Source organism: Clavelina lepadiformis, chromosome 6 (assembly GCF_947623445.1).
Source record: "Clavelina lepadiformis chromosome 6, kaClaLepa1.1, whole genome shotgun sequence".
Classification (NCBI taxonomy): Eukaryota; Metazoa; Chordata; class Ascidiacea; order Aplousobranchia; family Clavelinidae; genus Clavelina; species Clavelina lepadiformis.
In genome coordinates this window covers 15,882,508-15,910,285 of record NC_135245.1, presented here as the reverse complement: position 1 = coordinate 15,910,285, position 27,778 = coordinate 15,882,508, and the positions used below count along the sequence as shown (strand labels likewise).

At 37.0% G+C, this 27,778-nt stretch overlaps 6 protein-coding genes across 9 annotated transcripts; 2 read left to right on the top strand and 4 right to left on the bottom strand.

Moving 5' to 3' along the window:
* LOC143462699 (uncharacterized) lies at window positions 1-7,726 on the bottom strand. Of its 2 annotated transcripts, none has more exons than XM_076960949.1 (16): window positions 6,993-7,726; window positions 6,759-6,859; window positions 5,732-5,860; window positions 5,052-5,187; window positions 4,683-4,771; window positions 3,062-4,381; window positions 2,766-2,956; window positions 2,526-2,625; window positions 2,367-2,450; window positions 2,160-2,294; window positions 1,827-1,952; window positions 1,566-1,640; window positions 1,376-1,450; window positions 1,027-1,182; window positions 824-937; window positions 1-718 (listed from the first exon to the last, which is right to left on the bottom strand). In XM_076960949.1, exons 1-16 carry the CDS (start codon window positions 7,642-7,644, stop codon window positions 536-538), a joined length of 3,666 nt encoding a protein of 1,221 aa, XP_076817064.1. In that variant the 5' UTR covers window positions 7,645-7,726; the 3' UTR covers window positions 1-535. The 2 variants fall into 2 exon arrangements, with proteins under 2 accessions (XP_076817064.1, XP_076817065.1); XM_076960950.1 differs by having other exon boundaries at window positions 6,759-6,847.
* Window positions 7,727-9,530: 1,804 nt separating this feature from the next.
* On the bottom strand, window positions 9,531-11,570 carry LOC143462700 (uncharacterized). Its single transcript, XM_076960951.1, has 4 exons — window positions 11,061-11,570; window positions 10,519-10,613; window positions 10,070-10,158; window positions 9,531-9,684 (listed from the first exon to the last, which is right to left on the bottom strand). The coding sequence occupies exons 1-4, from the start codon at window positions 11,424-11,426 to the stop codon at window positions 9,569-9,571; spliced, it is 666 nt and encodes a 221-aa protein (XP_076817066.1). The 5' UTR covers window positions 11,427-11,570; the 3' UTR covers window positions 9,531-9,568.
* Window positions 11,571-12,371: 801 nt separating this feature from the next.
* LOC143462697 (uncharacterized) lies at window positions 12,372-14,495 on the top strand. Its single transcript, XM_076960947.1, has 7 exons — window positions 12,372-12,885; window positions 13,040-13,123; window positions 13,284-13,346; window positions 13,455-13,574; window positions 13,848-13,952; window positions 14,157-14,208; window positions 14,356-14,495. Exons 1-7 carry the CDS (start codon window positions 12,757-12,759, stop codon window positions 14,412-14,414), a joined length of 612 nt encoding a protein of 203 aa, XP_076817062.1. The 5' UTR covers window positions 12,372-12,756; the 3' UTR covers window positions 14,415-14,495.
* A 29-nt stretch (window positions 14,496-14,524) lies between these two features.
* On the bottom strand, window positions 14,525-21,591 carry LOC143462696 (sorbitol dehydrogenase-like). 3 transcript variants are annotated; one of them, XM_076960945.1, is made up of 9 exons: window positions 21,398-21,591; window positions 21,201-21,234; window positions 20,871-21,032; window positions 20,568-20,727; window positions 16,190-16,374; window positions 15,942-16,120; window positions 15,672-15,793; window positions 15,340-15,518; window positions 14,525-14,783 (listed from the first exon to the last, which is right to left on the bottom strand). In XM_076960945.1, the coding sequence occupies exons 1-8, from the start codon at window positions 21,467-21,469 to the stop codon at window positions 15,353-15,355; spliced, it is 1,080 nt and encodes a 359-aa protein (XP_076817060.1). In that variant the 5' UTR covers window positions 21,470-21,591; the 3' UTR covers window positions 14,525-14,783; window positions 15,340-15,352. The 3 variants fall into 3 exon arrangements, with proteins under 3 accessions (XP_076817060.1, XP_076817061.1, XP_076817058.1); XM_076960946.1 differs by having other exon boundaries at window positions 20,871-21,011; XM_076960943.1 differs by having other exon boundaries at window positions 20,871-21,035; window positions 21,398-21,590.
* On the top strand, window positions 17,556-19,059 carry LOC143462698 (uncharacterized). The gene is made up of 2 exons (XM_076960948.1): window positions 17,556-17,746; window positions 18,019-19,059. Exon 2 carries the CDS (start codon window positions 18,457-18,459, stop codon window positions 18,946-18,948), a length of 492 nt encoding a protein of 163 aa, XP_076817063.1. The 5' UTR covers window positions 17,556-17,746; window positions 18,019-18,456; the 3' UTR covers window positions 18,949-19,059.
* Window positions 21,592-23,326: 1,735 nt separating the features above from the next.
* On the bottom strand, window positions 23,327-26,645 carry LOC143463289 (sorbitol dehydrogenase-like). The gene is made up of 8 exons (XM_076961732.1): window positions 26,464-26,645; window positions 26,088-26,121; window positions 25,755-25,919; window positions 25,471-25,627; window positions 25,126-25,310; window positions 23,975-24,153; window positions 23,771-23,892; window positions 23,327-23,686 (listed from the first exon to the last, which is right to left on the bottom strand). Exons 1-8 carry the CDS (start codon window positions 26,533-26,535, stop codon window positions 23,521-23,523), a joined length of 1,080 nt encoding a protein of 359 aa, XP_076817847.1. The 5' UTR covers window positions 26,536-26,645; the 3' UTR covers window positions 23,327-23,520.
* Window positions 26,646-27,778: the final 1,133 nt, after the last annotated feature.

Here is a 27,778-nt window from a genome sequence, read left to right as displayed (position 1 = left end):
CATTGAATTAGTTATAATTTTGATAAATTGCAATAGTAAATATTAACATGTCGTTAAGCGCATCTATCGTCGTGATTAAAATATACAGAATACTGTCAGCACCGACATAAGCTATGTCTTTACTTGGGTTAAAAGCAAGTTAAATTATACGCCAATATCTTCAGTAATAATCGAACTGTGATTGTTAAACTTCATTAAGGGGTACTTGCATTTACATTTATCAGCTTTTTTCTTTCAACACCGACTCATCGTACAACAGAGAACTCTTTTATACAATTGTGCATGTCGCTACAAAAGCACAAACAGAAGTGCGTAAAATGAGAAATGTGTAAGTGCATAAAAATACATTAAAACATACAAGACTCCAAGGAAGTGACAATGACCCTAATTAAGCTTCACTTTTCTGCTCTAAATTACCTTCAGCTCTCTGTTCTTATACAAGGTTGAAATAAACAAAGACGAAGGAATGACAAAATATAAAAAATTTCGTAAGCAGAAATTAGTAGAAAAACAACTGTACAAAATATGAAAAAAACTAGACCAATTCAGGTTTAGAAAATTTGGAAGCTTTGTTTACGACATCCACTTCCAGCCTCCGTGTTCTCATGGACTGATGTAAGGTTTCGTGTTGAAGGTGGCGCCCTCGTTCATTTAAGCGTAACGCGTCGCGATAAGCTTCTTGCGCATAGAAATCAAACGCTCTCATCCTGGTGTAACTCTGCAAAAAAAACTACGTTGATAACACAATTATAAATGTCTTTTCTTTTGCCTTGTAACTGCACAATTTTGTTTAGTAGGTTCTTTCAGGTCTTATCCAACAAACCCTGTCTTCAACTTGGCAGCCGAATTCTTGTGAAGTTGCATTTTGAGGTGTTGGTATGTATGGCGTGATCGAAATAATTTCTTCCTGTTCGTGTTCCAACTTAAGTTCATCTCTCTAGAAAAAGAGAAAAATTTGCTGAAAACAATGCGATTAAATTTTATAGATCGTATTTTGTGTAAAATCATAGTTTTCACAGTTTTCACCTCTTGCCTCAGACGTTCATTTTCTACATACAGTGTCCTGGTGAGTGATTCGTGATAAGTTAACTGACTTCTTAATGACGTAACTTCTACGTCAATGCTGTCTTCCAGTGATGGTGTGCTCCTGTTTGTTGATCTAGATGCCAACAGTCGATCGATCTAAATAAAATTTGTAGAATAAAGACAGAAAATTGTGAGTTGGTGTGTGTTCGCGGTTATATTGATTCGATCCATCATGCAAGAGCAGTTACGATACAAGAAAGATACATAACACACGTATCAACAAAAACTAAGCCATAAACAACATAAAGGCAAAACAAACCAAACCTTCCTACTGTTAAGAATAGAATACCTCCGATTCATATTGCACTTTTTGTGTTCTTGCCGACTCCTGTTGTAGACTTACTTCATTGCTTAGATATTCGATCTGTGCAAAAAGTGTTAATATAAGACGTTAGTGGTTTTACACTTGCCCTAAAATGATAACCACAGCAGTTCTGAATTAAAATGTAAGTCGTAAGAACTTGACAATCGCAGCATACTTGCTGTCTAAAGCAGTCCGTTGCAGCATCAGATACTTTCTTTTCGTTTTCCAAAGTGGCCCGCAAAATTTCGTTCTGTAAAACCTCAGCATGAATAGGCATACTGTCCAACTCTTTTACGGAGTTATCTTTATGTGTTGTTGTAGTTATTGTGGTTGTTGTTGCTTTTTTCTTTGTGGTTGTTGTTGTTGTTAAGATGTTTGATCGTCAACGTTGTATCACATTTTTCACCAGACATTATAATTGATGTCATAACCATACCTCGGTTGAAAGACTTTCATTTTCTTCTTCAAGTTGGCATATGCGATCCTTATTTTGATCTTCCGTTGCTGATGCTTCGTCAGTCATGCAAATCTCATCAGTTTGGCAACACGAATCTTTATAGTCCTAGTAAAAATTACACAGTACAGTATGGCTCTCTCAAGATACTCAATTTTTACCATCACAGGTGGAGCCAAATTTGAACATAGCTGGGCTTGTCGTGTAGTATGTACGTTTCTTATATCAGCCTTTATACTTTCTTCATATAACATATCTAACATAAGTAGTAAGCTTGTAACTATCTTCAGACTTCCATAAAGAGGTCCTGCACACCTTTTTGTTTCCAAATTTAAGAGCAGCTGCCTCATCTCGAACTTGAGCAAGTTCTTCTTCCATTTTCACATTATCTGCTTGAAGACGGCGGTTGAGACGTTTTTCCCCCATCAGCTCTATTGTGAGGTCACGGATCTTAAAAGATCAGGAGTTGATGTTGGCAAAAACATCTCGTTACCTGTCATAACCATATTGTTTCTACATTACCTTTAGTTCCATTATCAAATTTTCGCTCTCCAGTTGGTGGGATCTCTTTTCTGTTCTTTGCTTTTCTTCATTAAGTTCTTCAAGCTATATAGCGAAAATCTTCGGATGAATACTTGGCAATGAAATATTACCTGATACCGTTCGATTGAGGCTTATTACCTGTTGTTGAAGTCCACTGACATGTCGCTCCTGCCTTGCCAGTTGATCTTCCCCGTCAGTTAAGCGATTTTGCATCTCTTCAACTTCAATATGGGCATCTCTGAAACAGATGACAAGATTGCTGTTAATTAACACCGACATTTTAACATACGTATGAAGTGTAAGAAATTTGTAGTGGAGTTATTTTGGTTCGTTTCAAATAACGGAACCTCTTTCAAATTACTTTTCCATCCCGTTTACCTTCGTTCTTGATTACGAATGCGCCGCATGCGTTCCAGCTCCACTTCCACAGATCCTCTTTCGGTTCTTCCTTCTTCGATATTCTTCTTCATTCTTTGGATGCGAGATTCCAGAATTGCAATACGCCTGTCTTTGTCGTCTCTTTCTTCCCTTGCTTCCGTTATGCCACGTCTCAGAAAAGATGACGATTTCTGTCAAAAGAGAACTTCGTGATTGTTGCTTCAGCATTTGATGGACTGCACACAAACATTTAGCGCAGACAAAGTTCCTTTAAAAAACTAAAAAGTGAACTTTACCTTGAGCTTCACAAGTTCCTCTTCGGCCTTCTTCATTCTCTCGTTGGAGATAATACTGCATTGGGTAGAAGAAGTTTTCAAGGTAGGTTGGGGACGACTTGATATATCTGAACTATAACCTTGAGAAGTGGAACTTCCATAATCGTCGGAACCGTATCTTTCTTTTCTGCTGGACTGCCAATCCGACAGTTTGCAAATTGTGTTGGGCGTTCTTTCCTTTTCTATAACTGCCTGCTCTAAATCGCCTTTTACCGTATAAGACGAAGCGGGAGTCATAATTACTTCTTCTATGATTTTACTGCCGGCATCCATGTGCTCCTCGCCGACCTTCATTGAGAACTTAGAGAGATGCGTTCCGGACATTTCTGGAGAAGAGACCGCCAGTTCTGCATCTTTATTTATGGAGTGATTGTGGGAGCTAACATATTGTTGAAATTCAGTTAAAGATGCTGGACTTGTTGCTTGAAACAAATCGTCTTTGGAGGCTACAAAATTCCAAGTTTTCCTGCTTTCTCTTTCCTTCTTCCAGGTCTTTCGGTCCAGACTTCCTCCTCTCCGATGTCTCTGATCCGACGCAGGTGTCACGATAACAGCTGACTTGTAAATCGGCGACTTTGTTAAGTCACGCTCCATGTCATCATACTTTTTTAGATCCGACTTTATGGTAGTAGACCGACCCCTTTGAGGCTTACTCCTTGGTTTGGCGTCATTATTATGTAAAATTTTTAATTGACTGTTAGTAGAAGGAGCATTCACGTGTTTAGACTCTTTTCTGTCATCGACTCTTTTCAGAGAAGATAATGAATCATTATTTTCATACAATCTCGAAAAGTCTTCCATGATTTTAGATATGTGAGGTCCCAGTGATTTAGGTGTGTTGTGGTTCAGACTGCTTGTCTGGTTTGGGAAAATGTTGGCTTCCCTATTCTCTTGTACTTCCACATAACCAAAAGACTTACTATTGTAAACCGGCTTACTTGTACGCCCGTTATCCCGAGATGCATTATTAATGTTTTCAGGAGAACTAAAGACAACGTCACTGGTTGTTTCGTTATGACTTCCATCAGACTCACAAAGTTGTTCTTTAAGTTTGATTATTTTTCCATTTACAACTCCGAAAACAGAGGTAGAGTTATGTCCAGGTAAGCTTGCTGAAGAATCTGTTTTATTTTCTTCCTTTTCTCCTAAGTAAGTCACTGATGAAACGTTCTTATTGAGATTATGAGAAGGATTATTGTCGATTGTTTTCGAGGTTGTGGCTTCTAAGCGCTGAAGGTATTTATCCAAAGTTCCAGCTAAGCTCGATAACTTCCTTTGCCACTGAAAGTAAATGCAGAAAATTATTCTTTATGATAGCCAAAGGGCACTTATAATTAATCATACAGGTGCCGGTGGTGATAATAACAAGTGACATTGAAGAGGATGTGCAAGACTTGTTTACTTGAGGCGAAAAACGAAAAAACGAGGAAAATAATACTTTACCAAGAACCAGCAATTTATCCTAAAATCTATTCTGCTGTTTACGGACAAAAAAATTTCTGTTCAAAAATTAAGTTTAAGAAAATTAAAATATAGCCACTTAATTACTGCCAGTTACTAATAATAGATACCACACACGAACTTTTGACATGCTGTCGAAATTCATCGGTTTTTCATTTGCTAGAGCTTTCAGTCGCTTCAGCGTACCGCAGTCGTTGTTTTCGTCATCATCTAAATATTCGGTGATTAAACACACAAAAAAATGAAAACATAAGGGTACATGTCCACAAAACTCTTGCCAATGTTTCAAACAAAACCATTTGTATCAGGAAAAAAGCATTTCCTTGTTAGATCTTTATTTTGGCCTTTTGCCTGTAAACAACTAACTTACGTACTTGACATTTTTACACCATATTTTGCATAACTAGTGTTGGTCTTGTATACTTTTTAGAACTGCTTTAAAATACGTTAACAGCATGTACCGATTTCCTGCCTAATGGCAATAACGAACCTGGAACAAGCGAAGTAAACTTGCGTGAAGAACGACGATGCAAAACATACGTTGACCTTTCTTTCAGGTATCTTATGAGATCCATTGCGACTCGTAATAATGTTTCTTTTTGTTTCATTTCTTCTTTGCAAAATTTCTGAAGAAAAATTTTGTAAACTTATGAATTTCAACAATTTTTTTGCAGTTCATTTTGCAATGTTTGAATTTGAAGTACTTTGTAAGCAAAAGCCGTCGTAGATAAATATCCCGAATGTTTGAATTTATGGACCGGTATTGTAAAAATATTTTTTAAGAATAAAGAAAACTTATTTTGCTGTTTTCCTGGTAACAACAGTTAAGTTCGTCTCGAAATAGATTTGGTTTATCCCGGAAAATATTTAGGCTAATGCTTTTACTTTAATAACACGTTCGGCAACACCCACTTACAACATTGCCATTTTAAGATCGATCAATCTCGGAAAAGTATGTCAAGTGTGCTGAGAAAAGGATTATATTTACCACGCTATTTATTAGAAGTGAACAATGAAAGCAGCGAAAGAGAGCACTAATGTAATACAAAAATTACGTGGTTAAGACTAACCCTCGTAAGAGGGTATATTGGCAAGAATTATGACACGAGTTCTCTGGCCTATATGTCATGCATTTAAAAGCCGAAAAACTGGAACTGATTAATTACTTACGCTAGAACGAGCCGAATCCAGCTTGATGAGGTCATTTAGGTGCACTTCAAGTTCACCAATAAAAACTAATAGCCACTCTTCATCATCTACCTCATCGATAATTCGTGCAACGTCAGCAATGTCCTTCAGCTTAAAAACGACATCATGCACGAATGCAAATAAAAACGCAGAGCATTGATTAATTTTTAATGAGCCACCAACAACACAAATTTGTTTACAGTTTAACTGACAATTAAGCTGTAAATATAAAGGTTATCAGAAACTATAAAAACAGCAAAAAATCGATTAATTTTACTTGCTGGTTGTTTAAAGTTTACAGGATACATATTGTGTATGTTTGGTCGAAAACCCAATATACTAATATCAGGTCATATATGTACTTTATAACAAATTGTCTGCACGCAGTGAAACTTTTGCCACGTTATCCATCAAAGCACGTTTAAAGGCGCATGGTTAAACAAATTTGTCGCCGCTTTATGAGACTTGCGGCGACTGGAAGTTGTTGAATTTATTACAGCTTTAAATTTGTTCTGCGCTGACACGTCCATAGCCACGACACCAAACGAAACAACGTTTTTGTACAACAACGTACACAACTACACATGAGTGGCTACTATCTAAACAAGCGTTGAATAGCAAGCAATCTCATCAACGGGTGCGCATAAGATGTGGTGTTATTATTTTGCCTTACCTTTTACACATAAGAAATCAATGGAAAGACATGATTGCAGGTAATATTTTGACCCCATAAGTTCAGTTGCGTTGTTGAATTATTTTTAGCACATAAAACTTTATGGAGACAATATCACATGACACATGAGTCAGGGCTAACACGATAGGATTTCCTAAACTTTCTTTACAGTTACCACATTCCGAAGCGGACTCACAGGTTAAGAATGTTGCCGTTGGACAAAGTTTAATAAAGCCCAGCGGGTAAATGATTCAATGGTATATATTACCTTTTGTGACAGTTTAGGGCAATCGATTAGACCAGCAATGGCAGCTAACTCGTTAAAGCATATTTTACCTCACGCATGGTCTTGACAAGCTTTTCGGTTATTTCCTTCTCTTTCTCATGCTGTTCTTCTTGTAATATTGTGGGAGCTCTAAAAGGTCCTGACAAAAAAGCTGCAATTATTAATTTGTATTAACGAATTATGTTCTAAAGTTTCCACGTTATACCAACAAAAAGTTATCGCAATATTCTCAAATGATCTTTTGATAACCTCGTTGTGTAGATACTGGTTGAACAAAAATTTACCTTGCTCGTAATTAGAACGGAGTGAGGTTAATTTCTTTATGACGTGCAAGTCTCCTCTCTGAGCAGCATCACTCACTGTAGAAGAAGAACTCCTCCATTCTTCTGAACTTTGGTTGCGGTTGTGAAATTGGCCGTGTAGGGAACTATCCTTCTCCTTAGTGATGTATTCACCGGCATCTGACTGTGACAAAAAGGAACTCACGGAGCTTGAATTTGATGTTGAATTCCAAATGACTCCACGTAGCCCACTCCGTGGTAGAGAGTTGTTTAATGCCAGGTTAATGCTATCGCATGTCGACACATCGCTGCCGTGATAACTTTTTGCCGAATTTGAGAGCGTGGAAGTGGAAGATGTGGATTTTGCATCCAAATTTGTTGAGGAGGAGCCGAGTTTAATTCCACGAGGCAGAGTGCGACACGACCCAGACTTATGGGAATCAGATGCAGATTTACTCATCTTCCGTCTTCTTTCCAGAGAGTTCGCAGTGGCGTCATCGAACCATGATCTTCGGGCCGGATACTTGCTCAAGGAAGAAGAGTTGCTGTCATCCGTGCTCCGAGGAGAAGTAGGTCCAGGAGGCAGAGATTCTTGGTTAAGATTTAATTTGTAATAAAGCGGAGGACTACCATCTTTATCTACGAGTCTTGTCATTTCTTATCTAACATGCCTGCAATGAAATCGCAAGCGCTGGCACAAGCTTATCGCTAGAGCAGAAAATTCAAAACATTATTCGCATCCTTTTTAATAAATTTAGTATAACATGTTTCAGAATTAAAATTAACCACAAATTTAATTTGGCAATGAAAAATATCGTCTATTTGTTATCCACGGAAAGTACCAAATCTTCGACATTACACTCTAGAAGTCTAAGTTATTAATAGAAATTGCAGGTTTTCCAATTATAGGCCCGTGTTTTCCACCGATATTTAGCAAACCGCAGCGGATAAATCTCTCTATATACCTAAGTATTAAGTACTTTTTAAACAACTTTCTCTCACATTCCTTCTCCATATTTACAATAGCTAACCGCATGGCTTATTAAGGTCACGTTCTGCTCGATAACCTTGAGAGAAAGGGGTGACAAACAGTGTCAGTTTGTCACGTACAGCACCAAGCTTTTTACGTATCATGCAAAACGATTAAAACACCTTCTTTAAGCCAGCAAGTATTTTTTAACGACCTGTAATTAGTAGTTAAGATACAACTAGGAATATGTCGTTTATCTCTTCCCACTTCCAAAACAATTTTCTCTGTCTCCGTGGTGGTTGTAATTAATCGTTTAAGAAGTTTCATTATCTTTTCGCAAAACCATCAACGATGTTTTCCTATAACTTTCAACTTTTCTACTTTACAATCGACATGTAAACGCATACTCATACGTTCTCCGACAATTTCAAACACTCACACAAAAGTCTTAAAAACTTTTGCGACCTTACAACGCATATTAACAATAAACCAAGCAGTAGGCATACTGTACAGCTGTGAAATGCGATACGTAACCGATACAAGTCTAAGCAGAGTATGTCTAAAAGTTTAGCTAAACTTCGACTCTGTTAATACTCTTGTGTATTGGTAAGCCGGAGGCGCTGAAATAGGCTGGCATAGTTGAAATAAGACAACGAATTTGACATTTAGTCTCGTTTACTTTTCAGGGAGACTTCTTTGCTGTAAAGCTAACTTCGAGCTATTTGCGTGACGCCTTTAAATCTTTTGATTAATTGCCTTTAAAAGCTTTGAGTAAACACACTGGTTTGCTAATGTTTACCTTGCTTTGTAAGCTGGATACGGCAGGAAATTTGTTTCCAGCAAGGAAATATTTGGACAATAGGATACCATACAATAATGCTCGAAGCTCAACTTGTTATGACAATTTAATTTGTTTTTTGCTACAGCGACTCTAACATTCCCTTTAAATTACTTTCGGACTTCTATGACTACAATAACATTGGTGGTAAATATAAAGAGCCGTCAAATTGTAACGGAAATCTTAATCTCATAACATATTTTAGAGCGATCGACTCAAAACGACGGCATCATATGACTGCTAGTGTTATTTTAACTCTGCCAGCACTATTGAACCTCCCACAAGATTATACTTCTAAACATTTGGCCTAAGGGGATTGTCTTTTCCCGGACATACCTTTTCGCCTGCAGTTTTGACACGTACTTGAGGCAATGAAAACACGCGGCGGCGACGAAATCCGAAAACTCTTTATACGTGTGTTTGTATTCCACAGTAAGACATTTATTTCATTTATGTTACAGTTTCGAAGGGAATAGGTTAAAAGCATATGAAAATTTAAGTTTGTAAATACTTATCAACGTTTATCAAAACAAATTTACGAAGTTTTCTGTTGTTACCAAAATGTTCTAACGAGTTCAAATCTAAAGAAAAATGTGCAAAGAGTAAGACGTCACCAGCCTAACACGAGCAAAGTATATCATCTAGTAAACAAGCTATACCTATAGCTATTCATCAAAATTTATTATTAATCGGCCTGTGCTGTTTTGTGGATTAACAAATTTTGATCGATTAATTATAAATAGCGACGATTTTTAATATTATACTGAAGCTTCAGTTATACACAAAGCTCAAAACGGCCAACGATCCAGTGCAGAGAAAAGCGCATGCCAGGCAAATGCCAGCGACTGCAAATCCAACTCTTAAATATGGAGGGTCAGCAAGTGGATCTGCATATAACAAATAGAAATAAAATAAATATGTATTTAATGATATACGATAACATAAAAGCATGTGTGTCGTTTTTGAGACTTTCTTGTATATCACATGACAATGAACAACGAAAACTCGAAGATGAAATAAATGATTAAATTACTTCGAGTTATTCAAAGTTTCAAGTTATACGAAGCCGGTTAAATTAGCCAAATAGTCACCCGGATATATAAAGTTTCTTCGTGTTATTCGAAATTTTTTATTAACTCGAGTTAACGAGTTTCCACTGTATCATGATATATTGAACATTTGGGCGTTAATCATTTTCTCGTCTATCTTGCTATCGAAGCTGGTTGAGTAATATAGCTCGTGGTTATCAATGCCATGTACAATGCAACTAACCTGCTTGTATTTCACATTCGCACATTCTATCCCCTCCCGGTTTAAATTCCCCAGGCTGTAACGTTTTGTAATCGTCGAGCTCTTTTTCCCTTTAAAATAAATATATTAATTTTCAATAAACGCTGTGCCAGTAGTCGATGGTAACAAATTGACAGAATATGTCATATTGTTTAGATTTTTCAACGCTTTTGGCAAACACTTTGTTTGAAAAGAACATTTGCTGCATTCTTAAATTAAATATTTTGACAAGTTTTCCACAAGAGTAAAATATTTGCAAATGTACATTTAGGAAACTGTTTTAGCATTCATGTACGTAAAATTTGCAAACTTAGTTTTACAAATATTGTTGATCATCACTTAATGTACTTTAAAGCCGAAGGGACAGAAGAAGATTCACACGATGTAGAACGCAATGACGCAAATTTTCAACATTTTGTGGTATCTTTTACCTTTCGGCATCTTTTTCGTGCAGATATCCTTTTAAGACTTCATCAAGTGACACTGTTTGAGTGGTCTTGCCTAAATTTTCATCGATAATGCCACACTGAAAATAATAGTAGTGTATAAAAATCAAAAGCATTACGGTAAGAAAGTCAGCCCATGCACGTGGTATCGCTTAACTCTATATTTGGAAAAATCTGCGTCGAATTTGCACACAATCCCCATAAAAAGTGCCGATTTTGCTTCGTGTATAGGCTATAGAAAGGTGATTTCTTTCTATTTTTTAAAGTTGTTGTATGATTCAATACATTTACACTATATAAATAAGTATTCAAGTATAAGTATAAGTATTCATTCTATATAACAATGTATTCAATACATTGTTATATTACAAGCAAAAAGCTTTCTAAATCTTAAAAAACGAAAAATCCCACCGTAGGTAACTGTACAGTAATTTTAACATATAGCTTCTGTATAGGCCATGTACAGAAACTAATAAATATCATGGTGCAAAAAGTAAAAAACATTCAAAATTAAAACACTTCTCTACCTGAATAGCTTTGTTACAACTTGGATCTAAAACGCGCTTAAGCCTTTCTCCAAGTATTTTGTTTTCATACAGAAATGTAACGTAGTTAACCCCTTCCAGGCCATCTAACGGCGGTTCAAAATTGCCGCTAAATTTTCCAACAAGCTCCTTTATTTTTACATTTTCTGCTGAGAGTTTGCTGGCTTTTTCCTTTAAATCCCCAACCAGATTCTTAAATGTATAGACCTGGCTGTCAGGAGCCAAAGTGGCAAGAGCTTCAAGTGATGGAGACAAAGAGCTCAGAACAAAATGAAGTTCACGATCAATCTTTTGGAGAGATTCCAAGCTGTTGGACTCATTTAAATCAATTTCACTTTTTTGGACCATTTTTAATGATAATTAGGCCTATGGTTAATTCAAATAAATGTCTTTAAACTTAGTTTTTCTGAAATAAACTGATTGAGTTTGGCACTCCACCAATCCCAAATATCTAATATTTCTTGCATATATCTTCTCAAAAATCAGGAATTATGATGAAACAATCCTCATTTACTGCAACAGAATGCTATGTGTCTTGTTTTGCGTATTTTGCACAAGTCAGCTTTTTACAAGGGCATAACTCATCGTTCTTTGACATGTTTTGCACCGTCTACAACACCGTTATACTGTTTTTCGTCAGTGCCATGCGTGTTTACAAGTCTATTAGCTCCTTTCTTAAGGTTAAAATGGTTGAGTGATATTGGACGATAAGCATTTCCAGGCAATCCTAAAATAACATAAACGTGATATTTGTTATTATCAGAGCGGTATAACTTACAAATACTAACTTTGTGTTTCAAGTAAAATTACGTTGTTTATTTTACTTTTATTTTACCTTATATTCGTAAACATAGTACTAACAGGATTATGGTATGATAAAGGTGCCATGTGTGATGGATACATGCATAGATGCAAAAAATGAAATAAATATCATAAGGTGAATAATAACTTTGGATAGGAAAATCGTTCTTTCCTCAGATAAAGCTGCTCTGGAGTATAAAACATCCTGTTGAACTGCTTTTAATCGGGGAATAGTGAAATATCAAGATAAAATGCCCATTCATAGAAAGTTTGAGCAGATAATTGTGACGTCACACGTAGTGCTTTGTCCACAGAATCTATCCTTCTGCACGCGCCATTATTCACAGCAACTCTGGAGCCATACGCAGCAAACAAATGCAGGAAGTTGGCGACATTCATTACAACGTCACTAAATTTGCTGGCTGATTGATTTGGTTAGTTAAGCATATTTTTAACTCAAGTGGATTGCGAAGGTGTTAGCTGGGATCAGGAAAGACAACATAGCCCTAACAAGAATTAAATGGAAATAATGTTCGCATTTTTGCTTACATTTCGTCAAGTCACAATGGAATCATATGATTTGCAAGATCGTTATAGTATAGGCGTTATCTCAAGATCAATTAAATAATCATGCTATACTGAAGCTACAAATTCCAATCCGTTATTAAATAGGCATATTGACAATAAAAGACAGAAATCATTTTAATCCTACCCGAAAAACGTTAAGAAATAATTCTATACTTGTCTACAGTGTTTTCATTTTCTGAAAAATAGTATTCCTTGCAGTGTCTAAGGGTATGAGCTAGGGTCCCGTAATAATCGCAAAAGAATTTCTTTATCAAACACCAAGTTTAAATACGTTCTGTTGCTGAAAAACATGCACCACCTTAGTGATGAGGAAATAATTTCAGTTCATGAAGAATCATGCTCCACAGGTCAGCACAAGATACCAGACAGTTTTTCAGACAAACTGCACCAAATAAAAATCAGAATTCTTGGACTTTCGGTAAGATTTTGCAAAGTTAAATCCAGTATTGTGAATTCATACTCAAAAAAGAAAATTGTCTCCGTGATAGCTGTAAGGTATAGTTCTAACACTAACACTAACCGGATTTTGGAAAACTTGATTTTATTTAATGTAATTGTCTGCTTATTTTTAGGTTGCTCAAGTATTGCTTGGCGGAGTAAGTATAATCATGGGCATAATGTCAAGCGGAATATACGGGCCCTGGGCGGGTGTTTGGGTAAGTAAAGGTACTGTAAGCTGCTTAACAGAAGGCGGCAATTCAGGTTGAAAAGAATCTTGTGGGTTTTACATTTTAAGCAAACATTCGACTAACAGTTGCTTTTGACTTACTTGCTTACTTGTACTATAAATATTGTCAAACTGTGGTGTATTTGTAGGTCATACTAACAGCATTACAAGTCGCGGCAAAAGTGTTCAGTAAGAAATACCGGAAGTGGCGTGTAAGTAGAAACTTCAGTGAAATTTTCAACAAAACCTTACTGCGACTTGTCATGTTGGCTAACCGCCCCCTGACTCGCTACACGCAAATCGTGTCTCGCTTTTTGCAGGTTTCCATGCATATTGTTTTCTACGTCATTGCAGTCATAGGATGCTGTGCGACAGCTTCCTGCTTCCTTTATATACTGACCCGACATAAGACTGACCCCGCTTTGGAACTTTCAGACTATGTAAGAGACGAAAATAATAGGCATAAAAGGCGGACAGTGCTTGTATATATAATTATCTTTTGGCTTACATGTTCTATCGGTCACATATAAATATAAAAAATATATATCACAGTATACATATATACATAGTATAAGTATATGTCATAGTATACACATATACATAGTATGCAGTATACATATTTACACAGTACATATATAAATCATCGGTGTTCATCATTGTTATTATAAATTATTTAATTTATTTTGGCATAAGCTTGTTTTTGCTTTATTTAGACCAGAGCTACGACTTTGACGTTGGTGGTGATATCATTTGTGGAAATGTTACTCTGTCTTGCCAGTACGATTCAATATATTTTAGATTTCAATCTAATTGTGAAGGTAAGGGGTAGAAAAATAGACGTTCGTACTGGCATACAATGTCATTTAGATCTCTATTAACTTTTTATATATTATGATTAAAATTTTTTTATTAATGAAGTCAACTTTGTTCTTAAAAATGCGTGCAACTGATATAAAAAAAATAAACAATAAACTTTCTATGGAATCGATTTTTCTAACATTTTCAACGTTTGTTTATAAAAGATGGCGGATCAACAGAATGTCAACGGATTTTCAACCAACTACCAACACACAGGTAAAAACTGAAGTTACTTTTCGTTTAAATCTCATGCTGTGGAGTTTAAATTACATTCCACTTCTTCTCATTTGTTCATGTATCTGTGCTTTTTCCAAATCTCACAAATATGATTACAAAATGTTTCCCACTTTCCTTTTTCTTTAGAAGCACTACAGATGACGCTTTTTCCGACAGTTGGTGAAGACAATAATCACCTGCATTAGGACCTTTACACATAAAATGCTGAGATTCACCAAATTCAGTCATCGATAATGTGCGTTGTGCACATAGTACTCGAAATAGGCTTGCCTTGAGGAGCTAATGAGTGTCGGAGTTTGTTTTGTAAAATCCTTGCACTTTTATTTGTAATACTATTTTAATTTTTTGTATACAACGCAACGCAAAGAATCATTGTCATAATGTTTGATTTGCATCGAGTGCTAACCCAAGGTGGAAGGAATTGTTCAAACCTATAACCTGCTCAATTGAAATCACCATGAGGTTCTAAACTGAAGAACTCTGATCATTGATTGCACAGTTGATCATCACCAGGTATCCTTATGCAGCTTTGGACATATGAAATGAAATGGTACCTATAGCAACAGAGCTGAGATGATGTTGATGGATATACGAGAAGTATGCATAGACGCAACAAACTCGTATGTATAGATGCAACAAAAATTTTATAGACACAGCAATGGACGCGGCAAAATAAAACGTGTCACGGGAAATATGAGATGGTAAACAAATACCAACAGCAATTTGAGAAAGTCTTCCATGATTAATTGCCTGTTTTGAAACTTAGCATACGTGTTCTAATCATACACTGTAAACGATGGTTTCAAAAACACAATAACATTATTTCAAGCTATCGATTTTTGTTTACGGTTTAAAGCTTTCGTCCACATCCAGACCACTTTCACCAGATTTTACTAAGTTAATTTTTTGTTTGAAAGAACAGCACAACTATGTGCAGTGATTGGTAGCGGAAATACGCCCGACATTATCGTTGGTAACAGTTTATCAAATGAGATATGTGTAAACATTGCATATGTAGAATATGTTTATAGGCCTATATGCAAGTGTGTTAACTCGCGTGTGTATAGGCCAATGTGTGTGTGTGAGTAAGCGTAAAACACCGAAACTTACATATCAAACATAATCATGGATTTTGATCGTTGGGGTCACATTTGATCATTACTTTAATTCCTTCTCCAGCTCTGGCAACATGAAATGCTTCCTCTGCTTTCTCGAGAGGAAAACGATGAGTCACAAGAGGCTTGACATTAACTTGACCGGATGCGAGCATTTGAATGGCGGTTGGGTAACTGAAATGGCAGTTAAACCTGTTAATTGTCGTTCTACAACACTTAGAAACTATTTTAATAATACTATGAGCATTAGCGCCGGAGTTAGTTTAACTTGTTTTCCAAAAACATCTGTGATGTTTAAGCTCTAGAAAGGAAATATTTATGACTCACGTATTGCAGTAACGCATTACTCCCACTATGTCCACCTCCCGCACGGCTGCGTTGACGAGGGGAACGTTTGCAGTATCAGCCCCTAAACCAACTAACGCTAAACAACCCCCAGATTTCGTAGCCTGCACAAAAACCATGTAACAGAAAAAAACGTCAGCTGAATAAATCCCTTTAATAAGCACTTGCGTGCACTTCCATAAGCCCGGGACCGCCAGCCGACGGAATATAAATATAAAGGATACAGGAAATTATGTCTGTAACTTAGCCTACGTAAATTCCGGTTTGAAGAGCTGATTCTGCACCAGTGCATTCGATTGTTCTATCAGGCATGCCACCTAATAGCTGCTCAATGTGCATCGCAGTCTCTTGTGGACTTTTGTTTTGTTCAACATTTATTACATGATCAGCGCCAAGTGTTGTTGCCAAATGCAGACGATTTTGACTTAAATCTGAAAGGAAAAAATTGCTGCAGGATATCATCGGCAGACGACAATTAACCTCCGCATAATGTTACATACCAGTGATGATAACTTGCGATGCTCCCATTGCCTTAGCGACCAGCAAGGAAAGAAGGCCAATTGGACCGGCACCACAAATTAGAACCATGTGACCAAGAGTTAATTTTGCACGACGACATGCATGAATTGCCACAGACAAAGGTTCAATAAGTGCACCTTCTTCGTAGGAAAGGTTATTTGGGAGTCTAACAAAACTCATCTTTTAAGGACAATGTTTAAAGTAAGGAGAAAGTCTAAAAACAGATTGGTCTTAGTTTGTAGCGGCTTGGGTGATCTTTTCTAATAACATTGCACCATCTCCTGCAACGCGTTTTCCAACTAGTGATTGATATTTATGAATTAATGTTTTGGGGAAAAGCTTATTTTCAACTCCCCGTGCACCTGGCACCATTTCTTTATCAGGTTGACTTGTTTTTTAACATCCTGTAATCTTAATTAATTCCATGTTACGATTAATTTGGTACATTTTATAACAAGCTTTAAAACATTTGCTTTACAATTTACGTTTTTCAACTTGGTTCAAACGCAAAATAAAAGCAACTGAATGAGAAAAAAGATGATATTGTGACACATTTAACAATTGTCTAATCCAGTGGTCTTCAACCTTTTTTGTAAAATCGCCTCCTTTTCGGAGTTCTGGGTCAAAATCGCCCCTATGATTTAATTATTTTTGTACGAATGTATTTGCTTCTTGCAATATACAATATGCTTTGAAATTAGAAGAATTAGAAATTAAAGAAAGAACAATCAGAAACAAAGCAATTATGACGTTATGCAATAATAGCGTGGTAAATAACAGATACATAATTATAAAATCACAACTTGGAAGGCAATGATAACAGCGTCTTCCACCTCCTTAAACAATAACAGGCTGAAGACAATTTCTTGTCTTCGTTTTGATGTGAGTGAGGAGAAAGACTTTTGATAAGGTTTGGTAGCAGCTACTCAATTGTGACTTACAGTACAAAGCCAGAGGCGGGCAGTCGGTACTTTGAAAGTACCGTCAGTAACGGTACCGGTACTTGGCAAAAATGTACCGATGGTTCCGGTACTGGAAAATATTTTTAAAAAGTAGTTCGGTACTTTGTCGGTACTCGGTACCGGTACTTTTTGTGTAAAAGATGCTGTTGCCAATGCCATGTTTGTCGCTATTATGCCCCGGTAAAGGCTACTCCAGGTCAAAACATACGTGACGTCAATCGCTTGCAGTTTTACTTGTAATTTCTCGATAAAAAAATCAATAGATGTTAAAATTTGTATTGTATATTATATTAAATTGTAAATTAAATTGTATATTAAATTAAATTATATTTGTATATTAAACTAATTAACATGTATTTTTTAAAACATAGGGGAAGGTGGGGTAAAGCGGACCAACGGGGAAAAGTGGCACACCCCTCTTATTTTCTTAATAAATTTTTTTAACCGCGCGGATACCACTAAGTTTAGTGAAGCATGACATAACGTGGTTGCACATGCCATTATTCGAGGTTACGTGGAAAAGAAGGCAAGAAAAGGCACGGAATTCGTTTTTTGTACTCTCTGATCTATTGAAAGGTATGTCTTGTAACTTAGATTTTATTTTACATGAATAAGGTAGAAGTTTGGTTGAATGGTAGAAAGGAGTTTTACTGTATCACGTACGCATTACATAGGTTCATTCCGCTTACTGACTAGCCAAAATTTGGCCAACAGTCAAAATAATAGTAACCAAGGGGTGGGGGTAAAGTGGACCAGTGGTGGTCCACTTCACCCCGTCGTTAACTTTTTCTTGTTTATAGTTTCATGACCGAATTAGGTGATGTTTATCTTGTAATCCTGTTTTGTAGAATGCCTCGTAACCGTCAAAGGACATCAACTCAACAATCTTGGACCGAAGAGGCTATGACTATCGCCATTCGGGCAGTAAATGAAAAGAGAATGGGCTACCATAAAGCAAGCAAAGAGTATGGAGTTCACAAAACGACACTCATAAGAAGGGTCCAAGGAGATAATGTTAATGCTACTGGGAGCAAAAAGGGACTTGGAAGGTTTCATTCCACGTTTCAACTGCCAGTAATGCCATCAGCGGTTTCAAGAAATGTGGAATCGTACCTTACAATCCTGACGTTTTTGGAGAGGCTGACTTTGCTCCATCGGATGTTACTGATATTCCTATTGATCCTGTTCCAACCAACACCGAATCTTACTCCGTTAATGTTAGTTCAACTAGCATTGACTTGTGTGATGGCAGAAATATTGGCTTAGATGCGGCTGGTCTTCCCGAGATGCCTAAATCGTTACCTGCACAGCCAATAGATGTAGCCCAAACGTCCTCTCCTGAAGATGCAAATTCCAGTTTCACAATTATAAGTCCTGTTGAACTGCTTCCTATGCCGAAAGCAGCTCACACTCGCCAAAAGAGGAAGTCTAAGAGAGGTGCAACTGCTATTTTAACCAGTTCACCATACAAGAAGCAGTTGGCTGCAACGAATCGTAGCCAATCCGCGGTATCTGGCAACAGCAGTAAAACAAGTTCATCGAAAAAGCGTTCTATGAAGAAAGCTAAGGTTTCCAGGTCATCAATGCAGCAGAAGGACACAGTCGATGAAAGTGATAACAACGTAGATGCAGAATGCTTTTACTGCAACGAAATGTATTCCAAATCATCCGGGAATGATGGGTGGATCCAGTGCTCCAAATGCATGCGATGGGCGCATGAAGCCTGCTCTGGGTGTAATGAAGAGGATGACAACTTTATTTGTGAATTATGTTTTTAAATATTGATGGTGAACTGCGATTACTTTCATAACTACTTCGCTTATGATGACAATTTGTAAATAAATTGATTGTGATGTGGAACAAATTGCCTTGTTTACTCAAAACTTACGGTGGCCCACTTTACCCCACACATGTGGGGTAAAGTGGACTATTGGAGGTGCTTTTAAATCAAAAAAATTTTATGTAAGAAAGCAAGCAATCAATAAAAGGGCACTTCAAAAATTAGCGAAATACCTTAGAGTTAACTCTCAAAACAAACAAGTCAAATGTTTTGGTGAAATCAGTGAATTGTAACGATTTAAGCCTTAGGTGGTCCGCTTTACCCCACCCTCTCCTACTTGTTAAATTTTTGAAATTTTCATGTGAAAAGTACCAAGTACCGGTACCGATTGAAATTTCTTGAAAAAAGTAATTCGGTACAAAGATTCGGTACTTTTTTGCAATAGTACCAAAGGTATCGGTACTGAAATAGTACAGTAATTCGGTACTATATAGTACCGCGGTTCGGTACTATATAATAACGGTAAATTGCAATTTAGACCAGTGATTTTAACTTTTTTACTGTTGGCACCCCTGTGGAATCAACAACGTGTCCTCGCACTCTCTTTTACTGTAGAATTGATGAGAAAAAAGTATCACACTATAAACTATACCGGTCTCCAACCCTTAATTATCACTAGGGCAAACAGTTTTTTGACCTAAAAATTTTAAATTTTGACCTTAAAATTTGCAAATTTTGACCTCATTTTGACCTAAAAAGTTTACATTTTGACCTTATTTTGACCTAAAAAGTTTACATTTTGACCTTATTTTGACCTAAAACGTTTAAATTTTGACCTCATTTTGAAAAACGCTATACTGATAGTCTCTACACTGTCTACAGCAACTTTCTAATCTAAAGCTGCATTTAAAAATGACAAAATGCTTTTCTAGTGTTGACTTTTTTTTCGTTTCTGCGTATTAAGATTGACAACTTGCAGTTTCAAATGCAATGCCGTCACATCGTGACGTCACCAAACGCGCTGAAAAGCCTTCCCTCTCTTTGTGTCTTTGGTTCTAAGTAAAATTTGCGGGACTGGAATAGTTTGCGGTACAAGAAAAGAGAAAAACGGAAGAATAATATTACAAAATGGTTACAAAATTACAAGTTTAATAGATTTTGACCTAAAAAAAAGACCTAACGAAACAATTTGACCGTATTTTGACCTAACGTAACATTTTGACTTTATCTGACCTAATAACTTCTATACCACACGTCGTACAAAGCTGAAATTTGTTTTGTGCTTGTTTCATAGCATTCTGAGCAGGTAAAAAAAAATTGACCATATTGACTTTTGGTTGCCCTACTTATCACTATATTAGCCTCCACTGTTGTATTATCACGTAGACATTCGTCAAGAATCAATTTCCTGCTGCAGGAGTTTGCTAGTCAGAAACCTCAAACAAATATGCAATGGAACATGGTACTCAGTTATCGAAAGGCTTCGAACTACTGTAGTTGCCTAGTCGGAACCCACTTTTGGGTTCCGAACCAGGGGTTAAGGAGCACTGCTTTAAAAAGGATGCTGTTCAACGCTGTGGTTGATTAACGGAGGATACACTCTACTTTAAAACTTGCCTGTAACAATAGTCAGCTTGGTGTGTATAGAACCTACTTAAAGTCCCATGGTCTGGAGGACATGAGCAAAAATAGTAATGGTTGCATAAATTGTATCGGCCGGTTTTGCAGTATTCATCAGCACTTAGTGGGTAAAATGGTTCAATTGCAACTTTGTCACCTACAAGATATAGCCTTATTTTTTACCTAACTGAAAATAAATCTTTTACATACACCTAGTCCTAGAGACCTAGACTATAAGGTATACAACAAAAATATGCATGCAAAGACCTGCAAAAGAGGCAACCAAAATGTAAGGTTCACCTGCTTTAAGATGTGTGACATTTTTTCCACATTTCAAAACTTTCCCCGCTGCCTCATGGCCACTTACAACAGGATTTTTGATAGCGTAATCACCAATGTGTGCATCCATCCACATATGCACATCCGAGCCACATATTCCAACTGAGTGCATTTGCAAAAGAACTTCTGTGAAAATGTTTGAATTCATACGAATAATTGGAAAGTTACACATCTACTGTAGCTGCAGGCAAATCATTTTACCGTCAGATCTACTGTAATAACATAAACAAGAAGCATTCATAATCCAAACCAGCATAGCTTATGGCTATCTATGTAGTGGATAATTTTTACCTTTGTCCCCAGGTTCATGAATCGGCCTGTTTTCCTGTAAATAAATTACAGTATAATGCATCATTAAAGTCTTATTAACTGTTGCTGAAGAGTGCAGTTGCACAAAGTCTTACAATATGTCAATATGCAAAAAGTAAGCGCGTTACGTAGCCTATGTCTTATAACTTTTATAAGTTAATATTAACTTTCAAACTTACCAAAACAATGTCACATCGCGGAGGTTTGTCTCGTTTTCTGTACAAAAACGCGCTCAAATTTTCAGTAGCCATAACAACTTATTTGGTAAGAGAAAAAAAGTAGGCTAGCCTGCACAGCAAATGCCCCATCAACTGAATGAACTTCCGTCAATCTGCAAAAAGGCATTCATGAGTAAGTCTGGCTGTAATAAAAGGTTTAATCATTAACTTACAGCCGCAGTGACCTGTTGGTGCCTGAGGCATATTTGCGAGGGCGTGATATTTTATCCAAATTCAATTAAGATTTGGTTTAACACAACGACAACAAACTAACGGTTTCACACAGGTTACCGGCCCTTGTTACATGGTTAAGCCCAGCAACGCTAGCTTTAGAATAACAATATGCGCCCATATTAATACCTACAATGCTATAAAAAGGCCATGGATAACCTATTTAACTGTTTCGGAGATTGGCTACGTATTGTAAGTTAGTGTTCAAGCCTATGGATGAAGTCCCCATTTATATCTCTTTACAGACCAAATCAGTCATAAACATTTGCTGATATCGGCGTAAAAGGTCTCAACCCGCCTCTAAGCGTGTCCACCCAACACCCACATTATTTATACGGGCCAAGTTGACATCACCAACCAGACGGGTGAAGTTGCTTTGCTTTTTTCTAATTTTTGAAACAGCAAAAAAGCATGTTGGTGAAGCAAGTTAAACTCAACTCGCTTAGACGCCATGTATAAAGTTGATGGGTTGGCTACTGAGACAAATTAAATAAAGTGTTGGCTTCTCGACCGCGTTTACCCATTAAGAAAGATTGGTTGGAGTATGGTTTGCCATAATTTTGAAACAATTCTCGTGTCAAACTACGAGGTGCATTAATTGATTATTACCATAACATCATGGCTATGGTTAGCCATATATGTCACAATTCGCTTTATTCAGCATGTACATTTTTGGGAACGAGTTCGCAACTTACAAATGCGTAAGTATGATATTTTGTCTGGCCGAAAGGTTCATAACAACGTGTTCATAAATCGAATGCGCGCTAAACTATCATGTAAAAAACATAACTGTTTCGGCCGAACGGGTCATTATTATAAACAATTGTAAACATATTCGTAATTTGTGAACGCGTTCCCAAATAGTCAACGCGATTGCAATTTACAAGCGTGTATAGATGAGCCAGTAGTGACCTGCTTGACCAACACAGTTAAATTTTTTGCACCATGATTCAGCGTTCATGCAATTTGTGAACGCGTATCTAATTTACAAACGCGTTATTGTGACACTTTCGGCCAGGCAAAAAATCAAACACACGCGTTCGTAAATTGCGATTATGAATCTTTCGGCCAGGCAAAATATTTTACATAGGCGTTTGTAAGTTGTGAACATGTTCGCAATTTACGAACGCGTTGAAAACAGCGAACTCTGACAAACACGGCTAACCATGCATGGCTGTTTCAAAATTAGTTTCGCTAATACTTTCTTTCAGAAATATATGTAATTTGTTTGAAAAATAGTAGCTTTCGATATAGTATCACGATTGTTCTCCTCAGACTGAGGAAAATTTTTCCACAACTTAGTCGGTGATGACTCTTAACTGTTCTAGCCCGGTTACTACCGAACTTGTCTTGGCGCAAGTTCCGATGAATAGCTATATGCTTTTATATTGCCCGAATTTAGACTGTTTCAATTGTCGCTCATAACTTTCTTAAAGGCAATTGCATATAGGGCGTCTGCGAATTGAACCCGGTTCACATGTTTACCAACCAGAAGCTGTAACCGCTCCGCGTGCCGACAATATCTATTTTCGTTGCTTACAGTTTCATTTCTTGCCATCACAGCTGTCATCAACTGACTCGAGTTATTTCCGACTTTAAAGCAGAGTCGGTTTAAAAGATTTGACTCAAGTGTGACTCGGGTCATTATTACACTTCATATAACTTCCCGCGGCTGCAATGCTTATTTATTAACATCTCATTCCAAGAAACTTTACGACCCAAATCACTGCATTGCACTTAATTATAATAGAAAATGTATTAAAATTAAAAATTACAGAAAAGCTGAAACAGCAACTGACACCACTTCACATAATACCATCAGGTAGCATATAGGAACAAGTCGCAAGCAAGCTTTAAGGATTTTGATCACTTGGATCACACTTTAGCATGACTTTGATTCCCTCACCAGCTCTTGTTACACTGAAAGCTTCTTCAGTTTCTTCAAGTGGGTAACGGTGAGTTACCAATGGCTTCACGTTAACTTGGCCAGACGAAAGCATATGAATGGCTGCTGGATACCTTTCAGATAAGAACAAAGTCACAAAAATCTTCAATACAACTAAAGAGAAAGCCCTTACAACATTGTAAAACGGTAGAGCTCACGTATTGCAATAACGAAAAACTCCTTTTATATCCACTTCTCGGCAAGCTGCGTTTACAATTGGGACATTTACCGTGGGTGGCCCTAACCCAACCAGAAGGAGACAACCTCCAGATTTAGTGGCCTGCAGAAATACAGCTTTAAGGCAAACAAATTATGGGGAAACTACGCTTGCACACTTTTAACAAGGCAAGTTTAAAACTTACATATATTCCAGTTTGAATAGCTGATTCTGCTCCAGTGCATTCTATTGTCCTGTCGGGCATGACGCCTAATAATTCTTCCACCTGCTTGGCTACATCTTGTGGACTTTTGCCGCGTTCAATTTTTAAGATATAATCAGCACCAAGCTTTTTAGCCATATCAAGGCGGTTTTGGAACAAGTCTTAAAAAAGAAAACTGATCCTGAAATTAAATTCATAATCACATCATTCACATGTAAAGAAGCTAGGATAGACTTAAAGTCCAACTGCAACGCTAAAACAACTTGGTCTTAAAATGAAGTAACAGCTGTGTAATTAACGTTTTCATAAGTCATTTAGCCGAAATCTCTTCCAGTAAGAAGAAATTAATTTTTGAATTTTGCATCCCGGCCATCTTCAAAAATAATCCGTGCTCAAATAGACAAGGTACTTTCCCGCACTAAAAGCGCAGGAAAAACGATACATTGCACACTTGTATGGCCTGGGTTACAGTAAAACATTACAGGTCTCTAAGAAGCGAGAAAAATTACTCTCTCTCTACCTATTGTGCTATGAAATGATTAGGTTACGAGTTACGGTGCATGCTAGTGTTTCAGTTTTCCCTTTCAACCTTTGCCGGTCTGTACAATGTACATCCGAAATCTTGGCGAATCCTGCCAAGACACGTAAACTGGATGACACCAAGTACACAAAAACGCAATCCATTCTGTAGCAGTGACATTATTAAAATGCTTACAGTTCAAAACATGTTACTAGTAATTACAACTGGCCACATATATTTAAAGGCCTTATTTCATTCTTGTTCAGGATTTCAGAAGCATACTTCTGTTGTCCACATTCACGGTTTTAGTGCGAGGAAGTACCTTGTCCATTTGAGCACAGATTATTTTTGAAGATGGCCGGGATGCAAAAAAATGCAAAATTCAAAAATTAATTACTTCTTACTGGAAGAGATTTGGGCTGAATGACTTATGAAAACGTTAATTATGCAGTTGTTACTTCATTTTGAGACCAACTTGTTTTAGCGTTGCAGTTGAACTTTAAGTAATTTATCGAAGCACTTTATTAACATGCGTGTGTGTATTTATGCAACAATTTGGTAAGATATTTTGCTTTGTTAATAATGAAATAAGGTATAAGATGTACTGTACTACCTGTGACAACAATCTTTGAAGCTCCCATCGCCTTGGAAACAAGCAAGGACATAAGACCAATTGGGCCTGCGCCGCAAACAAAAACTGTGTGGCCCAGTGTGACCTCAGCACGGCGACAAGCATGAATACCAACAGACAGTGGCTCAATCAGGGCACCTTCTTCATAGGATACCTTATCAGGGAGCCTTAAGAATAAAGTTCTGGGTCACACACACCTTTGACCACGCAATATATTAACGCCACAAACATGCTGCTAGAGTATGTGAAAATACATGTTTTTGCAAAGCATTTCAAAAAGGATCAGGAATACATTGTTGTAACGTTATGAGTTTTAAATGTGATTACTTGTAGCAAAAATCAGCATTGTGTTTGTAGAATCTGCAGAGATTTCCATCATCTGGAGGAGTAGCACAAAAGAAAACCTTGCTCAGATTATAACGGCCAGTTTTTGAAAATTCATCATTAGACAAAGGGTAACCTGGCTCAATCGCAACTCTATCACCTTAAAAGCAAACAAGCATTATTTTTACTTTCAAAAGCGCAGCTCACGTAAAAAAACATTACACCAGGATCATTACACAAGGGCAGATATAGTTCGCTTACAAATAATCAAAAATTCTTTTCCAAACCTTGCTTAAGATGAGAAACATTCTTGCCACATTTTACCACCCTTCCAGCAGCTTCATGACCAATTACCATGTGATCCTTCACAATAAAATCACCAATGCGGCCCTTCAACCAATAAGAAACATCTGAACCACATATTCCAACTGAATGCATCTGCAGCAGAACCTCTAAATGCAAGTTTTTATGTTCATTTCAAATTTAAGAATGACAACTAAGTACCCAGCATGAACTTGTCAAAATAGTAAAACTTCCCAACAAAATGTTTAACTGTTTAGACTGACATTCATCCAAGTAACCTACTTATGTGCATGGAAAACATATAAAGGAAATCATACCATTATCTCCCGGTTCTGGGACAGGTCGATTTTCCTAAATACAAAAACAACACATGTAAGTATTATTATATAAATAACATGCAAAAGTTATATATATAAATATCCTTTGTGAAAGTCAACTGGAAACTAGGGCAGTTTTCGACGAGAAATAACGCGTGCAAAGGCGCAAATTTCATTTTTTTTATTTATTGCAAATTGGTGTTCAAACAGCCAGCTTTTCTTTCTTTGTTTATCATAAATCAGAGAAAAGATAAAAAATTTGGGGTGCACGTTGATGAACCTTGTGTACGCAGCTGCCACACTTTCCACTGTGGGTGAAAACCAGGTTACTGTAGCTAATAATCTACCGAAGCTAAGCTGATATAAATTCATGTACCAAAACTATGTCACATTGAGGAACCGTATCCCTTTTTTTGTAAAGAACAGCACTTAAGTTTTCCGAAGCCATCTTAACAGAATAAACAAATCAAAGCGCAATCAAAATAATAATTTAAAGTGCACTATCGATCACATCTATTTGCTATAATAGCACCTGAAATTAGTAATAAAACAATGCTGAAATACCAGATGATTAGAATATTTACAGCCTAGCCTAGCAGTCTTTGGTATAGACTATAGAGGTTTAATTTGGTAACGTTGCCGATTGCCATACAGTAACAGCAAACAAATATTAGCCTACAGTAGGCCTACGTCGCCTAGCCTAGTAATTTTTTTAAATAATTCAGTCACTTAGAAAGTGTTATAATGGTACGATATCAGAACTTCTATTCCCGGACTAAGAAAAGTCTCTCCACTAATATGACATTACTCGGGTGCTACTGCAAACAAACGCATACTTTTTGCATTGCTAGCAGTATGCTTTCGCTAAGTCAACTCGTTATCAACGCCGTGGGTAACCTATGACCCCGCTCTCAAACTCCTGCGTGACATCATACGTTCACAGTATTTGTTTTCTTAGAACGTATGCTAAGTAGTATGGATGCGTTTTTATATTAACACCAGAATGATATATATCAGCAACGGAGTAAAATTACCTGAATAATTGCACCTGAACAATAGGCTCTCTTATCTTTTCCATATTTAGTTAATGCCTAGTTGATTTTATCATTGGTTCTGGTTGTATATAGTATCATTGGGCTTATTTCGTAATGTTGGCATTCTTCTTACAATTCTTTTGTTTTGTTTTCGGCTTTTCACGTTACTCGTATTCCTTTGATGAAATTTATGTGAGGGACTGAGCTTCCATGCTAACACGAGCGGTAGTGACGAGCGATTGGTAATTCGGTATGAGACATTATTAAGGCTTCTGGCGTCAACAAGAGAAATAGTGACTTTTTCAGTTACTTGTTAAAGTATCACAATTTTATTATTCACAACGTGATCTCTCGCATAGGATTGGCTAGTTGAGACAATTTAATAACATAAAGAGCGTGTACGCAAGTTTTTATTGTAAATTTTACGACCCAACCATGAACCACTTCCTCTACAACTTCAAGATCATAATGCAAACCGTGCAGCAATTATCTTTGCAGAAATGTTACGCTGTCTTCTATTTCAACTAAACATTTGGGTGAAACACAATATCAGGCAAGAAAACGCTTTACGTTATGAGGTTGAACTGACAGTGCGGTTCCCAACCAGGAGTCCGAGTACTTCATAAAATAGCCTGTAACAAGTAATGAAGTAACAAC

What these genes read in the sequence shown, in the direction of transcription:
- LOC143462696 (XM_076960943.1), bottom strand. Translation starts at nt 21,469, where the DNA reads ATGGCTACTGAAAATTTGAGCGCGTTTTTGTACAGAAAACGAGACAAA. An exon ending in TGTCACACATCTTAAAGCAG is followed by an intron (nt 20,728 to 20,870) that starts GTGAACCTTACA and finishes TATATCTTGTAG; the next exon opens with GTGACAAAGTTGCAATTGAA. An exon ending in CTCTTCAAACCGGAATTTAC is followed by an intron (nt 15,794 to 15,941) that starts GTAGGCTAAGTT and finishes GTTTTTGTGCAG; the next exon opens with GCTACGAAATCTGGGGGTTG.
- LOC143462698 (XM_076960948.1), top strand. Translation starts at nt 18,457, where the DNA reads ATGCCTAAATCGTTACCTGCACAGCCAATAGATGTAGCCCAAACGTCC.
- LOC143462699 (XM_076960949.1), bottom strand. Translation starts at nt 7,644, where the DNA reads ATGACAAGACTCGTAGATAAAGATGGTAGTCCTCCGCTTTATTACAAA. An exon ending in ATTTCGACAGCATGTCAAAA is followed by an intron (nt 4,382 to 4,682) that starts GTTCGTGTGTGG and finishes ATTTACTTTCAG; the next exon opens with TGGCAAAGGAAGTTATCGAG. An exon ending in AGGAACTTGTGAAGCTCAAG is followed by an intron (nt 2,957 to 3,061) that starts GTAAAGTTCACT and finishes CTCTTTTGACAG; the next exon opens with AAATCGTCATCTTTTCTGAG.
- LOC143463289 (XM_076961732.1), bottom strand. Translation starts at nt 26,535, where the DNA reads ATGGCTTCGGAAAACTTAAGTGCTGTTCTTTACAAAAAAAGGGATACG. An exon ending in CTCAATGTGACATAGTTTTG is followed by an intron (nt 26,122 to 26,463) that starts GTACATGAATTT and finishes TTTTGTATTTAG; the next exon opens with GAAAATCGACCTGTCCCAGA. An exon ending in TTCAAAGATTGTTGTCACAG is followed by an intron (nt 24,154 to 25,125) that starts GTAGTACAGTAC and finishes TTCTTTTTTAAG; the next exon opens with ACTTGTTCCAAAACCGCCTT.
- LOC143462697 (XM_076960947.1), top strand. Translation starts at nt 12,757, where the DNA reads ATGCACCACCTTAGTGATGAGGAAATAATTTCAGTTCATGAAGAATCA. An exon ending in CTTTGGAACTTTCAGACTAT is followed by an intron (nt 13,575 to 13,847) that starts GTAAGAGACGAA and finishes TGCTTTATTTAG; the next exon opens with ACCAGAGCTACGACTTTGAC. An exon ending in AACCAACTACCAACACACAG is followed by an intron (nt 14,209 to 14,355) that starts GTAAAAACTGAA and finishes CTTTTTCTTTAG; the next exon opens with AAGCACTACAGATGACGCTT.
- LOC143462700 (XM_076960951.1), bottom strand. Translation starts at nt 11,426, where the DNA reads ATGGTCCAAAAAAGTGAAATTGATTTAAATGAGTCCAACAGCTTGGAA. An exon ending in GTTGTAACAAAGCTATTCAG is followed by an intron (nt 10,614 to 11,060) that starts GTAGAGAAGTGT and finishes TATTATTTTCAG; the next exon opens with TGTGGCATTATCGATGAAAA. An exon ending in CGAATGTGAAATACAAGCAG is followed by an intron (nt 9,685 to 10,069) that starts GTTAGTTGCATT and finishes TGTTATATGCAG; the next exon opens with ATCCACTTGCTGACCCTCCA.